At 54.2% G+C, this 16428-nt stretch overlaps 1 protein-coding gene across 2 annotated transcripts in view; it reads left to right on the top strand.

Moving 5' to 3' along the window:
• The window catches only part of KANSL1 (KAT8 regulatory NSL complex subunit 1), an 83611-nt gene extending 68089 nt beyond the window's left edge, over positions 1-15522 (top strand). The window contains exons 5-15 of one of the 2 annotated variants that reach the window (XM_057421978.1): positions 1109-1224; positions 2674-2869; positions 5178-5343; positions 8754-8939; positions 9320-9481; positions 9813-9964; positions 11194-11312; positions 12270-12327; positions 12900-13012; positions 14725-14971; positions 15181-15522. In XM_057421978.1, coding sequence (XP_057277961.1) covers positions 1109-1224; positions 2674-2869; positions 5178-5343; positions 8754-8939; positions 9320-9481; positions 9813-9964; positions 11194-11312; positions 12270-12327; positions 12900-13012; positions 14725-14971; positions 15181-15453 — 1788 coding nt within the window. In that variant the 3' untranslated portion in view covers positions 15454-15522. The remainder of the gene's footprint in view (positions 1-1108; positions 1225-2673; positions 2870-5177; positions 5344-8753; positions 8940-9319; positions 9482-9812; positions 9965-11193; positions 11313-12269; positions 12328-12899; positions 13013-14724; positions 14972-15180) is intronic. The other variant, XM_057421979.1, reaches the window with a different exon arrangement.
• The last annotated feature ends 906 nt before the right edge of the window (positions 15523-16428 follow it).

Raw genomic sequence — 16428 nt, 5'->3', positions numbered from 1 at the left:
CAGTGCAGCACCGATGCTTTGGAGATGGAGTATGTGGCAAGCAGGGGGCTGTGGAAACATCTCGATGGAGAGAAATCAGGCCTTCCCTTTTGTCTTTTTTAGCAGTACTTGAACTGCATCATTGCCCTTGTGTGTGCGCAGGGGAAACCCAGCTCGAGAGGCACTGGGAGGAGGTAGCATGAGAAGAAATGACTTTAAGCCAGGGGAGGAGGAGAAGGAGCTCTCTGAAAACAGAAGGGGCTTCAAAGATGAGACGGGGGGTGGATGAGTGCCAGGGACGTGAACAGGTTGGACCACACTGGCACGTGCTGGGGTGGAGGGCAGGAATGTCACTTGCAGGAGGCACAAAGCCTGCGTGTCCTTGGAGGCTGCACTGACAGTCCCCCTGTTGAGGCCAGTTGCAGTGGGAGTTGTGCAGCCATTTGGTGCTGTGGCCATGCAGTAACTGCTGCTCACAGCAGAGTAAAGCAGGGAGCTCTGTCTTTAACTTAGTTTTCGCTTCTTCCCTCTGTCAAAAAGGTGTTTATTGGGCAGTTTTAACTTTATAAAGTTGGCCTCCTTATATCCCAAGCCCACAGCTTATGTGCATACTCGTTTAATACACTTTTAAAGCGCTCTTTGGACCATGTTTGCACAGGTAGGTAGTTAAAATGCAAATTCAGGTTTGCAAGTCAGTTCCACTCCCCCTCCCCTCCTGTTTTCCCCCAGAGTGCTTAGACAGGAGCTTGCAGCCGTGGCTTACAGCACACATCAAGCTTCAGAAGCTGCCTGTGAGGTTTACAGGTGCTTATAAACTTGTTTGCACTATTGGGACAAGATGCTAAAATCTCCTTAAAGACCTTGGCCTTTCATACTCCTCAGTGCTTGCCTCTGGGGGGAGTTGAAATCCTTGAAAGCCCTGCCCTGTACCATCCTCTTGCCAGAGCTGCGCCGAAAGAAGTCCTTGCATCTCCCATCTCCCATTCACGTAGTGGCTTCTGAACCCTTGTTTTGAAGTCCTGTGTGGAAACCCAGTGCAGAATCCTCAGCTACAAACTGGTAAGAAGAACGTTGTGGCAGTTGAAGAAGCTGCTTTTATTAATTCCTGATCTTTCTCATCCTTCCTTAGGGTGTTTCTGGATCCCAGCCTTTGGAGAACTTGGGTATTTCTGCTGCAAATACTCCTGATTCCCACCCCACCAAGCCCTGTGGAGCACCAAGACCTGTCAATGGAGTTATTAACACGTAAGTTAATGGAGTTATTAACACGTAAGCTCCTTGCATATTATGGGAAGAGTTTGATTGTTACGATCTTGACAAAGTCCCACTGGAAACTGGCCTGTAACATGCTGGTTGATGGGTAATGGTACAGACGGCCTCTGGTATGGTGGTAGATGATGCTTGGAAACATTTTGGAGGATGTGACTTTCTTGAGGTTTTCTGCTGCCTTGTTTTCCTGAAAATGGAACTAAACTGAGCTGTGTGTGCATGACCCAGCCTGCAGGTTGATGCATTCTGGGGGGAAGCCGTGCAGTGAGCGTGTTCCAAACTCTGCCTGTATGGGTATTGTCCATACACTTGCAAATAGTGTGATTAGGAGGTACTAGTAGCCTGCTTGCAGTTATTTTGCACACGAATCTGTAAGCACTGGCCCATGTTCTGGAGATCCTGAGGAGTCCCCATCCCATTGATTTGGGAGTAAGACTTTCTGAATAATGTGTTTCTCCAAGCTGCTTTTGAAGAGAAAGTCTTTAAGTAGGTAAAGTAAAAGAAACTCTCCTGTGCTACAGGATGATTTCAGGGCTGCAGCACTTGAAAACCCTTGAATGCACGGTGCTTCAGAGTCCTCATAGTGGCTAGGGAAGCTTTGCCAGTACCACCACACTTGCTGAGTACCTTAAGGTGGGAGGGATGCTGCAATGGTGCAGCGTGCAAGCATAGAGAACACCGATCAACTCACTCCCTGCTACAGCTGAAACACTGCAGGCTGTGACAGAGCCCTTTGTATGCCCGTAGCCTTTGAACCGCAGAGCTTTAGACCACAGGGCTTTAATGTTTTGCATTTTTAGAAATGAAACACTTGTAAAATATACATGAAAAGGTTCTGCAGATGAGGCACCGTGCTGGTGTCTGGGAGGTGGCCTGGGCTAGTGATGCCATGGTGCAGCGGGGTGACTGCGTGTGGACAAGGAAGGACTTTGTAGGTAAAGCAGAAAGGTTAATGTTAACATTGCACTGCTGAGAGCTGATAGAGGGGTAGTTCTCAAATATTCATCAGAATCAAGGTTTAGTGTTCTAGAATATTGTACGTTCTCTGTCTTGTGCCTCTGGCATTAAACTCATCAGGACCCATTGTCTTAAGATGCCCTGAACTGTAATTCTGGGGGAGGCTGAGTTCTAGGATTAAAGCTGTTCAGGTCCTGGCTTTTGGTCTCGCCCTGTGTCCAGCTTTAAATGCTGGGTTTTTGTTCAGAACTTCCAGAGGGATTTTGTCAAAGGTTCTGTGTGGAAAGTGACCGAAGTCAAAGCAAAAAGGAGAGTTGGCTTAAGAAAAGCTGTAACCTGCAATGCTTTAAACCCAGCTTAGGGCATTTGTTAAGATCTGAACTGTGAACCTGGCTGGTCCTGCTGGGTGACATGGGGTGGTTGAATGAATAACAGTGTCTTTCTTGCTCTCTTTATCTTCTCGGGCAGTCTTCAGCCTGGCCTGGCAGAACATGCTCAGGGAGATGGCCAGGAAGCTGAGGAGCTCTTGCATAAAAAGCAACGACTCAACATGATTTCTTCATCTTCGGATGGGACGTGTGTGGCAGCTCGCACTCGCCCAGTGCTGAGCTGTAAGAAGCGGCGGCTCGTTCGGCCGAGCAGCATCATGCCCCTCTCCAAAAAGGTTAGTGCTGGTTGGGGTTTGGACGCACACCAAAGAGCCTGGTGACGTTCTGATGTATTGGCCTAGCGTGCTTTTGCTCTTTGCATGAAGAGATCCCCCTGGTTTGGGAACTGAAACTCTGGCGTGGGTTTTCTTCTCTAAAACCAAGCAGCCTGAGGTGAACATCAGGCCAGATAGTTCAATATGACCCAGTCTGAGCAGCTGAAATAAGTTCTGAAGGGTCAAGTGTCAGGAAACCTTAACTGTGAGCACAGGAACGAACACAGCCCCAGGAACTCGCTGCTACTTGCTCAAAGGAAAACTGCAATTGTCTGACCTGGAATACGTGGGAAGTCTCGCAAGAGGCCTGCCAGGGTGATGGTGTTCGCTTCCGCTGCTCGATGCTGTGCTTGTTCCTGGTTTTGTTTTCATTCAGGTTTTTACTTTGTACTCCTCTCCCTTATGCAGAATTCGGTGGCAATGCAGTTTATTGCCTGCATGAGGAAAAGCCGTGCTTCATTCTTTTTAATTTCTCTTAGGAATGCCATAAGCTGTCAGTTGGAGGATAGAGAGTTAGAAATTGAAGCCGTAAAGACCTTTTTGTGCATGCAGCTCTCATGACTGCAGAACCAGAAATGGCAAAAATCCACTTACCTTTGAGTCAGAGCATTTCAAGTCAAACTTTACCACGAGGGTTTGGGGGGTTTCACTCTGCAGGTGTTGGGGTTATAAAGAGAAGCTCAGAAAGCAAGATTTTTCTGAGCAAAATAGGTTCCTGTTCAGCTGAGTTGGCTTTAACTGGTGACTCGTTTGCAGTCTCACCTGGTAGAGCTCTGCACTGACTGCTGGCAGGGTCTTCAGTGATTTGGAAGTTTATGAACTATCACATAGGTGATGCTGACTCGCGCACTCAGTGTTTGAAGAAGGAGCTGTTAATTCTGTGTTAGATTTTCACTAGTCATCAGATACATTTGGTAATTAGTGATGCTTCAGAAGAGCTGTTCCAGAGGGTAGAAGATGTGTCAGATAGCAGAGCATTTCTGTGGACTCCTCCAGTTGTCTGGGAGTATCACAGAATCCCAGACTTGTTTGGGTTGGAAGGGACATTAAGTTCATTCGGTTCCACCCCCTGCCACGGGCAGGGACACCTCCCACTGGAGCAGCTTGCTCCAAGCCCCTGTGTCCAACCTGGCCTTGAACACTGCCAGGGATGGGGCAGCCACAGCTTCTCTGGGCACCCTGTGCCAGCGCCTCGGCACCCTCACAGGGAAGAGCTTCTGCCTGAGAGCTCATCTCAGTGTCCCCTCTGGCAGGTTCAAGCCATTCCCCTTGGCCTGTCCCTAGAGGCCCTGATGGGCAGGGTTACCTCCTGTCTTGCACAGCATCCTGTTCATAAAGCCCTGCAGGCGGTTAATTCTCAGTGATGGTACAACACTGCTGATTCACCCTCATGTCTAATCCAGAGCAACCACTAGATCCTCTGGGCACAACTGCTGCTTAGTTCCCCCTTCCTCCTCTTCACTGAGCACTGAAGTGCCCACTTGTTGCATTTGCCCTCAGTGATACATGATTTTTGGCATAGATGATACTTGATTTGTTTTGGATTGTTTCTCTTAATTGTAACCGTGAGTGGGTATCTAGCTCTTCCCTTCAAGGTGCTTCCAGCCCTTCCCAGTGCTGGTGTTACTTGCTAAGGATCAAAGATACCTATTCCATCATTGATGTCATTAATTGAAATTATTTGGGGATTGCTAGCCTCAGAACAGACTTCTGCAGGCTCCGCTTTGATGCATCATAGGTTGCTGTCTCTGTATGGGATTTACATCCCGTTGTGCCTCTGCCTACACTGGTTTCATATAAATGATGTCTGTATGAAGTCTATAAATCTGTGAATCGAAGCTCAAAACCCACCCTTTTCCAGTTCTTGAAGATGTGCCTGTAAGTGTCAGCAGATGGCTTGGCATACAGTGATATCTGTCTGACCCATCTGAACTCAAAGGGCTTTGCTTTTATTCCCCCTCTCTGACAACTGAATTCTGCTGCCTCATGGTTTTTATAGATGAGGTTTCAACCTAGATAAAATCAAACACTTTTAGGCCAGTTGAGTCGATGTGGGGCTGCCTGTGCTGGTGAGTAGCAGTTCTCAGCTGTGTTTGTGCAGAGTGAGTCCAGACTAAATGAACAGGTTTTATACGAAGTATTTAAAAGAAACCCCAACAAAGAAACCCCAACAGCCTTCAGGGTGCTTTTCATGAGCTCTCAAATGGAACTTGGCAAGAGAGCCCTTAGACCTCTGATACGTTGACGCTGTTCTCTGTCCCCTGCTCAGGTCCATCGTAACAGCCTGGTGCGATGTAGCTGTGACGTGAACCCTTCATGTGCTCTGTGTGGCACTCGGAGTGCAGCCACTCTGGAAATCCAGTACGATGCCCCCTTGCTGGAGCGCCTCTCCCAGCTGGACTCATGTATTCATCCTGTCCTGTCATTCCCAGATGGTAAGAGCTCATCTCAGTCCCCCCTCTGTCAGGTTAAAGCCATTCCCCCTTGTCCTGTCCCTACAGGCCCTTGTCCAAAGCCCCTCTCCAGGTTTCTTGCAGGCCCCCCTTAAGGTACTGGGAGCTGCTTTAAGGTCTTCCTTGAGCCTTCACCTGCAGGTATTTTTAGGAGTAGAGCATTTACAGCAGACACTGGGAGGGGCAGGGCCTGGGAAATCATTCCAGCTGACATCAGCTCTGCTATGGACACGTGTTACAGGAACCTGACCTGGAGAAACCAAGTGCCTGGGAGTCTGTTCCAGTACCTGCGTCTTTGTCGCTGTAAACCCCTTGAGACGTGTTTGCTTCTATAGAGTTTATTCATCCGTATACAGTTATTTGTGGGTTGGTTTAAGTCACTTTTTGACCTCGTAAGGAGTTGTAAATGAACTTTCATGCTTCAGAGGGTACAGTAAGAAGGGATGTTCCCTTTAAGACACTTGTTTCCCTGTTATGTATCAGGGTTAATCATCATTACAAGGAATAATTAACCAGCCTTGGCTGTGGGGCAGTCACACATTTCATGTCTAGGGACTTTTCCCAAGGGAAAATAAGTAGTTTCCAGAATCTCCTGCTTCCTAAGCTGCCAAAGTAACTGCAAGCCTGTTCTTTGACCAAAAACTATTGGCTTGCATGAGATTGGTGCCCATCTGTCATCTTTTTCCTCTGGTCACAAAACAAAGCACCACAAATGATAGGAGCCAGTGCCTTTGTCAGGAGAGTGAGTAAATCACAGCAGTTCCTTTCCTTGATAGGAGAATGTGGCTGCTCAAGGTGTAGAACAGAGCTGGTGGTGCTGGGAGGAGGGTGTGCGTCCCGGCTCCTCGTGGGGATGTGAAGTGGCTGGTCCAGGTTAAGACACAGGGTTAATGGGGGGGGGATTGTGTTAAAATCCAGCTTTGCACAGACTTGGTGTGACAGCAGGAAATGCACAGAGTGTCTGGGAACAATTAATCTGGCATCTCCTAGCAGCACTGTATTTAAAACAGACTAAAATAGTCAATTTGTGCTATTATTATTAACTGAATCCCTCCCCCCTACCCCAAAGGCACATCTCTGTAAGGAACACTGCGGGAATTTAGCACTCAGAACTCCCAAAGCAGGAATTTCTTTCCTGATTTCACAGCACTTGTAATTCTGTGTCCGTAGAGTTCAATCTGGTATCCTAGGAAGTGCTGAGAAAAGACTGTTGTGTGTATTGCAGCGTAGCCACCAGGCACATCAGAACCATAGAATCATGGAATGGGTTGGGTTGGGAGGGACCTTAAAGCTCATCCAGTTCCAACCCCTGCCGTGGGCAGGGACACCTTGCACTAACCCAGGCTGAGTTCTCTCATCCCACATTCACTTCCCGTTTCCCTGGGGTCAGCTGCAGGCAGCTCACGCAGTGATAGATCCGTTCTGACCGTAGGAGATGAAAAGCTTTGGGGTTTTGGGGATGGGGTTGATTCTGTCTGCACGCATCCAGCCAGGCACTGTGTGCAGGGTTGGGAATTCCTGTGCCTGGCCTTTCCAGGCAGCACGGAGGTGTCCCCATGCCTGTGAGGGTTCGCTATGGGGACTGACCGTGGCAGGGAACTGCTCCATGGGCAGGGGCTTCCTGGAGGAGCGGGTGAGGTTCTCGGATGGAGCCTGGCCTGGGAGCAGGGAGCATGTGCTGACTTCCACTTGGAGCCGGTCTCTCCGGGCTCCTCCGGTGCCAGCAGCCGGGATCTCTGGAGCAGTTTGCCAAGGGCAGGATTGCCAGGCGCCACGGGAGGAGGAAAGATCATTCCTGCTGCTGGCATCGCAGCCTTTACCCCATCCCCATCCCCATCCCCTGGCTTCGTCCCCTCCCTCCCACTCGTTCTGGGGGGTTTCTTCTCTAGTTCCTCGCTGGGAGTTTTCGGATGATGTAATAACCCTGGTGAGGATGGCGAGAGCCGGGCTCGCCGCGGTTGCCATCTGCTGGTCCCCGGGAGGCCTGCACCGCTCGGCTGAGGAGGAGGAGGAGGAAGAGGAGGGCCGATGGTGTCGCTGCACGGGCTCTGCTGCAGCCGGAGCTGGCAGAGGGCAGTGGCAAACGCTTTCTGCTGACAACGTTTTGTCTTGTTTTTTTTCGCTTCCATTCAACCCATCCTCTCTTCCCGCAGCCATGAGGAGTGCTGAGATGGACTCAGCTCTGAGGGGAAAGGAAAAGATGGCCCAGGAGAAGAGACCATTGTCCCAAAGCCAGGCCATTTAAGCACAGTGATGCTGCAGCATCTGTAAAGGGCTGGCTTGGCCCCGTGCTCTTCTTTGGGACATAGAATCCCAGACTGGTTTGGGATGGAAGGGACCTTAAAGCTCTCCCAGCTCCAACCCCTGCCACAGGCAGGGACCCCTTCCCCTAGAGCAGCTTGCTCCAAGCCCCTGTGTCCAACCTGGCCTTGAGCACTGCCAGGGATGGGGCAGCCACAGCTTCTCTGGGCACCCTGTGCCAGCGCCTCAGCACCCTCACAGGGAAGAGCTTCTGCCTAAGAGCTCATCTCAGTCTCCCCTCTGGCAGGTTAAAGCCATTCCCCTTGGCCTGTCCCTACATCCCTTGTCCCAAGCCCCTCTCCAGGTTTCCTGCAGCCCCTTCAGGCACTGGAGCTGCTCTCAGGTCTCCCCTTCAGGAGCCTTCTCTTCTCCAGGCTGACCCAGCCCAGCTCTCTCAGCCTGGCTCCAGAGCAGAGCTTCTCCAGCCCTCGCAGCAGCTCCATGGCCTCCTCTGGCTCCATGTCCCTCCTGTGTTAGGGACCAGTTACCAAATCATTACCTGTCTGCTCCCCGGTGCTGCTTGACCCAACCCCTGCATGGGGAGCTGCAGCAGCACCTCTGCTCTTGAAGCCTCTCAGGTGTACTCACACAGCCGTGGTTAGATGATGGAGGTGCCATGTCAGGCAGATGAATGTCACAGTAGTTGGTTGGCTTCTGGCTTGATCTGAATTTAGGGGTTTAAATTGGATTTCTCTCTTCCAAGCCTGCACCTCTGTAGATTTGATGTGCTGAGATAGCTCAAATTCTTGAAAGTCAGATCTGAGACAGCAGAACTGAGCGTGGCAGTACACGAGGTCCCTTCAGTGCTAGGCACATGGTTTGCCTGGCAAAGGCTTCATTCTCCTGCCAGGATATACTTGAGTTGTGAATCCTGGAGGAATGTCCTTCTCTCAGAGAGCTTCAGATTAGAAACCTTGGGTCCTTACACTGCGGGTCCTCCTGAACTTGAGGAAGGTGTAGGCAAGGCTGGGCTCTCCTGGTGATGCCTGTGTGTTTGTTGAGGGCTGTTCTTACTGGGATGATGATGGTTCCACAGCTTCCTGGCGCATCCTGTAATGAACTTGAATGCTGTGGTTTGCACCCCTCTGCAGATGTGCCCACGAGCCTGCACTTCCAGAGCATGCTGAAGTCTCAGTGGCAGAACAAACCCTACGAGAAGGTGAAACCACCCAAAAAGCTCTCGCTGAAGCACAGAGCCCCTCTGCCCCCCAGCAGCCTGCCTGACCCTGCTCGCAAGGACCGCCACAAGCTGGTGAACTCCTTCTTCACTGCAGCCAGTAAGTGCCCTCCCTGCCTCCCCGTGCTTTCGTGTCCAGCAGCCCTGGAGCTGAGTGGGGAGAGGAGGAGGAGGAGGAGGAGGAGGAGGATTCCCTTCCGAGTGAGCTCTCGAGGATGAGGCTGGAGGTGACGTGTGTGCAGGTTTTGAACTCAGGCTGGTGCCGGTGCGTAGGGGCCTCCCCTTGTCGCTCTGAGGCTGTGCTCACGCCGGCACGGGCAGTTCTCAGGCTCGTCCTGCTCTGAGCACAGCTCAGCGCCCTGATGGTCTTGAGCCCACCTGGATTTGTGGAGCTGGTGAACCCTGCCCGAGCCTCCTGTGCCAGCAGAAAGAGAGGTGAACGCAGGCGTTTCATAGCTCTTTCTCTGTTCCCCTCCTCAGAGCGCTCACATCAAAAAGCCCAAGCAGACAAGGCACACAGGCCACCCTTAGACGATTTTACGGCCGTGTCCAAGGCCGAGAGAGCGCCAGAGCGCTCGCTTGTCCAGCCTCCTGCCCATGACAAAAAGCGATTGCGAGACTGCTCATCTGAGAGGAGTGAAGGTAGGCTCCCACAGCCAGGGCTCTCGGGGGGAGCTTGGGCTTTGCTGCATATCCAGCCCCTCTCTCCCCCTCCAGCCATGGAGCGGGGGCAGCGCACTGCTTCTGGGCCTTGGCACCACCGCAGCATCGCCTCGTGTGCTCTAACTGCTTCTTCCCTCAGGGCCTCTCGAGCTGGCAGCCACCATCAGAAGGTGCTTCTCTTTCATGCAAGGTGCTCCTCAGCACGGGCCGTTTCTGGTGCACAGGGTCCTTTCCTCTCCACCACCTCCACTGCCCTGTGGGGTTGCTTTGCTAACGTCATCCTTTGTTTTCTCCCACCCTCCTTGTGTAGTGTTGAAGCATCACACGGACGTCGGCGGCCCGAGCTACTTGTCAGCAGCTGCGAGCCCCACACCTCACAGCCCTATAGCCCGGCAACTGTCCACCTCCTCAGAAGGCTCTGCTCCTGCCAGTGTGAGCTCACAGGGCGCCTCCAGCACCGCTGTGAGTATCTGGTGCCTTTGGGGGGTTTCTGAGCTCAGCTCCATCACATCGTAGGCTTGAGAATGCTTGGTGTTTCTCTTGGCATGCTGAGCCCACCGGGTCAGTTGCTGGTAGGGTTGCTGGTCCCCTTTTACTCTGACTGTGGGTCTGCTGGGGTTCCTGGATTGATGTTGGCTGTGCGGAGCCAGTCAGCTGCAGTTACAGGTTCACTGTCAGCTGGTCAAATGTTCCTGTTCTCCGTAGGCCCCTGGCTTTGTTCCATGTCAGGGCTTTGGTTTCTGCCGCAGCAGTTGCTGAACTCACCCCATGTTCTGAGACATGCTCAGCCTCCTGGAGTCATCAAAACCCAGACTGGTTTAGGTTGGAAGGGACCTTAAAGCTCCTCTGGTTCCAACCCCCTGCCACAGGCAGGGACACCTTCCACTAGACCTAGGTTGGAGCATCCCAGTTTAGTGCAGGTCTGCATCTGCTCCCTGGTGGCTCAGTCAAGGCTCATTGTTGACAGTGCCATGATGGGATTTCCATGCTGCCAGGGCAGTAGGTGCCCACCCACTGTATCCTCACCCAGCTTAAGTAGTGTTGGGGTTTGGCTGTGGCAGGTCCCCAGCAGGACAGCAGACACCAGAGACCCTGGTAGATGGCAGGTGGCTCCATTAGGAAGAGGGACTGTTTGCATATCAAGCTGGTCCATGAGCATTCATGTCACTGCGCTGTCAGCGCTGCTGTCACACGTCTGGGGGAGGGTTTTGAATAGACAGATGGTAGGAGAGCACCCAGTGTTCAACCAGGTTTAAATAGATACGTGTGGAGCTTATTTCTGTCTTAGGAGGACTATTCCAGTCCAAAGGCCGATTCAGATGGAAGCTGTTGGGCTCTTAGTGCAGCTCCCAGAACCCGACATGAACTCGTCTGATTCCTTCCTCCTCTGCCACAGTGGCACCTGTGGTGGGTGCAGGCCCCTGCAGGGCCATGAGCTGTGTCCAGACAGGATGGTTCTTCCCTGATGGTCTCCCTGCTTCCTTTAGATTGACAGGAGGGATTTCTGCTTAGGAAGAGCTCTTCCAGGAAGCAGTAGGTGAACTCATTCTGATGCACATTGGTTCTGGAGTGCCCATAAGTCATAAAAGGCCATTCTATATGAGGCCACATCATTTTTCATGCCCCATTAAGGGCTTAACATAACAAAGTCTGTGACCCTTTCTCAGCTGGTTCTTGTCTTCATGTTACAGCAGCCAAGGAGGAGGAGAGGCGAAAGTTCATTTGATATTAACAACATTGTCATCCCAATGTCCGTTGCTGCAACGACTCGTGTGGAGAAACTGCAATACAAAGAGATCCTCACACCCAGGTATGTGCCTCATGCCAGCTCCTGTGGTTCTTCTTCCTTGGAAATGAGAGGAAGTTTGGAAAACATCTGATTGTACCATTGATGGACACTTGCTAAGTCAGGTCTCCTTGTGCAGAGCCATCCTCTTGTCCTGTGTCCTGCTGCAATGCAAAGCGCATTGAGCCAGAGTCCCTGGTGGTTCCCACCTGCCCGTGCCCAGGCTGGGTGGTGGGTGCCTGGGCTGGGTGAACATTGGGGTGCAGGAGGAGGGCTTGGGTCTCACCACCAGGAGAAGCTCTCCCATGCCTGGGCAGTGGGAACTGGAAGTTTCCCCTGCCCAAGCCGAGTGCAAGAGGTGAGCCCTTGTTTGGATGTTCTTGGATTAACACTGGATGAGACCTGGGAGCTGGGTGGGAGCATGCTGGCATGCTGCAGCACTGGTTCAAGCAGCCCCGTTCCCAGGCCTTCTTTGCCCTCCCCAGTTTTCCATGTGTCTTTCCCAGCTTACTTCCATCTTCCTCCTGGTGTTCCATGCTCTTCCCAGGGGGAGCAGGGAGGGAGCCTGTTGCTCAGCCAGGGGAAGAGGAGGAAATGCTGCAGCATCTGCTCTGCTTCCTCTGTCCTTGGCTGGCTGCAGCAGTACCAGGATCTGGGATGCAGTGGGAGGACACTGGTGGCCTCACTCTCCATTCCTGACCCTCCCGATGGGGAAGGACGTCTCCTGCCTCTCCCCCAGCCCTGCACTCAGTGGGTGTGAGCCCACTGTGTAAAGATGAAACAGGGGAAGGGGAGAAACCCTCATCTGACAGCACAGGAGGGGTTTGGGCAGACAGATTTGGCCACTTGGCTTAAAACTGAGCCTAAGTTTGCTGCTCATGGTGGCAGGTTTGGTTTTCGCCTTCCCCAAAGGACAGTGTTGGTGTGTGCAGGGCAAGTGCTGTGTCCATTGCTGAGCACCCTCTCCTCTCTGCCTTGCAGCTGGCGTGAAGTGGATATCAGCGCTCTGAAAGCAAACCCTGATGAAGACAATGAGGAGGTGAGAAAGATTTTATCACCAGTTTAACGTGAGATGGGGCTGGCAGCAGCTGAAGAGCGTCCACGAGGGATGCTTAAGAGAGTGGATGCAGGGGCCTCGTCCTTTCCTGCAGCACAATGGCCCTGTTGGCCTGGCAGAACCAGCCTGGGGGTGGTGGTTCCTTTGCAGGAAGGGTGTGATCAGGCAGAAGCTGGATTTACTGCCCGGGTACGGCTGGGTCTGGGCTCTAATGGCTGCCGGGAGACCTCTCTGGGCATCAGTCTTTTTATAGAACACTAATGAAGGAATCACGAGCAGTCGTTGTTACTATTTCAGCTGAACTGATAATGATGGTATTTCCTTAAAGCCCTGTGAATGCTTTCATCCTGGGATCAGTGGTTTTCCTTTGGATCCTGGTTCCAGGTCTCCTCCTGGAGACTCGGTTTAACAAGGTGCTGCTCACTGATGGCATCTGCCTCCCTCCAGAGCACATAAACTTGCATTCACACTGCAGCAAATGCTGGACAGACTGCCCGTGGGTGCTTATTTAACACAGGAAAGCTCTGACCAGGGCCTGTCCCCTTCCCTTGCAGGTCGAAGACTTGTCTGATGCAGCCTTCTCTGCTCGGCACAGCAAGTGTGAGGAGATGGAGCGGGCCCGGTGGCTCTGGAGCACGAGCGTGCCCCCGCAGCGGCGCGGCAGCAGGTACCCGCAGCACTCGAGTGCACAGAGCGTGGTGCAGGGGGCTCCTGGTGGCCCCTGTGCCATTCCCAGCAGTGGGATGCAGTGGTCAGATCCATGGAGACGGTTAAAACCTCATGCTGTTGTTACGTGGTTTGGTCACCATCCTCAAGAGCAGTCCTGCCGAGGGGGGAGTGAAGTTCCACATCAGCGCTGTCCATTTGGATTGGAAGCATGGAGGGATGAACCAGCTCAGGAGTACAGAGGGCAATGAGGGCTGAGCGGGGCGTCCTTCCTGCAGGAGCACGGAGCAGTGATGGCTCCCAGCCTGGTGCTGTTGCATCTCTCAGCTCAGTCACTGAGCAGTGCCTCCAGTTCCATGCGTGTCCTCGCGTTCCTCTGCTCCCCTGACGCTAGGGTCCCTTCCTGCAGTGCCGGTCTGTGAGTGGGTGTCTGGGAGAGCTCACGGCTTCCAACTGCTGAGCTCATCAGAAACCTGCACAAGGAGGGATCTGCTCTTCCCCAGTTGATTTCCAACGCTTTGAGCGGTGCTGAGCGCGCCTGAGCTGCAGCTGGGGCAGGCGCCCGCCCGCTTCTCTTTGGCTGCGGTTTCAGTTCTGCCCTGCTGGGGGTTGCGGTTGTGCCAGGTTCCTGCAGATGCAAAGGCAGCTTCTGCCACGCTCCATTCGTGCCCCGTTTCACCCATTGCCCGGAGCTTCATCCCAGGGATTCAGGAAGAGGCCTCTCTGGTCCTGCTGCCGGCAGAGAGCAGCTTGGCCATGGCCAAGGAATGGGGGTTCCCCCAGAGCTGGGGGCAGTATTCCAGGCGCAGGTCGCCAGCAGGGAGAGGCTGGGACATTGGTGTCCCTGCTCTGCTGGCCGGGATGTGGTGGTACTGGTGTGTTTCAGCCCATGTTTGCTCCTTGCTGTGGAGTCCCTGGGCCAGGCAACACCTGGGGTGAACTCACTTGGTTCCCCTTCAGTGTCTGCCTCCGAGCTGCTCCAGCAGATCCCTGCCTCCTGGATTGGGTTTGGCTTTTCCGTGTAGCAGCTTTTAAACAGCTCCTTGATGGAGCACCTTGAGTGCCTCCAGCTGCTGTGGTACAGCTCTTGTATGGGCCTGCTTGGGGCTGGGTTTGTGTGTTCTGGTGAAGCTCTTGGCTCAGGTAGGTTTCAGAAGCTGATCCTTGGCAGCCTTTGGTTGCCTCTTGGTGTTTGAGTTCACCTTGAGGAGCTGCACATGGACAGGGGGGCTCTGACAGGGTTTCTCTGTCTGCAGCCTGCGGCTCTGCTGCCTGGGAATCTCTGTAGGTGCTCAAACTTCCTTAAGGCTTGGTTTAAGTGTTCTGGAGCGCAGAGGTTTTGCAGTGCTCCTCCTCCTGCATTAGCAGCATCACTGATTCACCGCTCTCTGTTCTTGAACCGCCCATGGCCTCACGTGGCACTGGGATGGTGGCAACACCCAGAGAAACCAGCTCTGATCTCAGGGGTGGCTTCCCCAGTGGTGCTGCTGCAGCACTCACAGCGTGGGGGATGTGTGGGACTCGTAACCCGGGGAGAGCAGCGTCGGTGGGGAAAAGCCGCATCGAGACTGGAGATGGGACAAAGCTGAGCCTGGATGAGTTCAGCTCTGGGCAGCAGCATCCCCAGCTCGAGTGCGCCGAGTCCCTGGGGTGGCACTGGAGCCCCGGTGTTGGTGGGACCGAGCCGGGCTCTGAGGCGTGTTCCTCCCTCAGGTCTTACAGATCGACGGACGGACAGACGACCCCTCAGCTGGGGAACCCCTCGACCCCGCAGCCGGCATCCCCCGACGTGGGCAGCTGCCTCTCACACCCGGAGCTGCCCCACAGCCACTCTCCGCGCAGCCCCATCAGCCCCGAACTGCTCTCTGCCCCCCTGACCCCGCTCTGCCGGGACTCCATGCGGCTCCTCTCCAGCGAGGACACTCGGTGCTCCACGCCTGAGGCCGGCTTCGACGAGCAGGTGGGTCCTGGCTCCGGCTCTGGGCTTGTTCCTGGAGGCGGTGGGATGGGGCGGTCCAGGTGATGCTCATCCCCTTCGTTGCGGGGATGCAGTTGGGAGCCTGCACATGGGAAGTTCCATCGGACGTGGGGAGCGGGCAGCAGTGGCTTCGGTTTGGAGGAGGAGCTTTCCCGGAGGGGTTTCCATAGCCTGGCGTCTCTCCCCTTCAGGCCGTGCAGCCCTGGGAGCGCCGCACCTTCCCGCTCTCGTACGACCCCCGGACAGAGTGCGAGGACCAATGTGACCCCCAGGACCGGTTGTCGCGCTGCACCCGGCGCACGTCGGGCAGCAAATCCTGCCGGGAGCCCGATGGCACTTCCGCTTTGCCCAACCCGGGCAGCCTCAAGAGCCGCCCCCCCCCAGCGACACCCTCCTCTTCCTCCTCCTCCTCCTCCTCCTCTTCCTCTTCCTCCGCAGCAGTTCAGCGGCCAGCGCACAGATAGAGACACACGGGAAGACATGAGCAAAACCAACACAGAACTAACTCTTGGCATTAAAGCTTCCAAAATCTGCGTTTGATATTCAAACATCCTGCCGGGAATTTTCACAGTTTTTAGTGAATTTAAGGAATTTAGAAACTGGTTTCTTTTTTTTTTTTCGTTTGTTTTCCTTTTTTTTTTTTTTCCTGTTGTTTTTTGTTTTGTTTTCTTTTTTTTCTTTTTTTCTCTCCGTGTTTCCGTGTCCCACCAATGAGCCCCCGGAGCGCTCCCAGGGAGGGGTCAGCCCCCAGCCGCCTCCCTTCTCCCTGCCCTCCCCTCTGAGCTGCATGAACTCAGCCCGGGGTTGAGCAGTGGTCGGGGCCGGGGCTCCAGCAGAAGCCTGGCTCCTCCGCACCCCTCCCGGAGAGGTTTTAGTGGGGTCAGTGCTGAGGGGCGATGTCCTGGGCTCGCAGCCATCGCTGTCCCTTCCCCTCGCGTGGAGCTCCAGGTATCCCAAAGGGGGGCTCTGCCCCTGGGCCACCTCCTGCCTTCTCCCCTGGGTTGGGAGCAGCTCCCTTCCCACCGGGGAGGGAAGGACGGAGCCACGTTGGAGGAGCGGGATTTCGGGAGCAGCCCTGTTACACCTGGGGTGTTCCTCCGGGGTGGAAGGAGGGGAGAGGCCCCATCCCCGGCGCTTGGAGCGAGCACAGGATGCGCTCCAGGGACACCCTTTGGGGACCGGGCTGTTGCTGTTGGACAAACAGCAGCTTCCAGCTGGGAAAGGCGCGTCCGTGCCTGATGCTCGAGCCCCGGGATCCCCGATGGGGCTGGAAGTTGGGGTGAGGGCCCTGGGGCGGAGGGAGCGGTCCCGGGGGCCTGAAAAGGGGGAGAGGGGGGAGAAGGGCGCAGGGGCTGGCGGGGGCCGTGCTGGGGCTGCCCCGGCTCCGCAGGCCGAGCGCAGGCATCGAACCCGTTCACTTGGGGCGCTGCTCCTTTGGA

Source organism: Pezoporus wallicus, unplaced genomic scaffold (genome assembly GCF_028554395.1).
Source record: "Pezoporus wallicus isolate ANWC-B61680 ecotype Strahan unplaced genomic scaffold, APGP_CSIRO_Pwel_v1 contig_8488, whole genome shotgun sequence".
Taxonomy (NCBI): domain Eukaryota; kingdom Metazoa; phylum Chordata; class Aves; order Psittaciformes; family Psittacidae; genus Pezoporus; species Pezoporus wallicus.
This window is presented reverse-complemented; position numbering and strand designations above follow the sequence as displayed.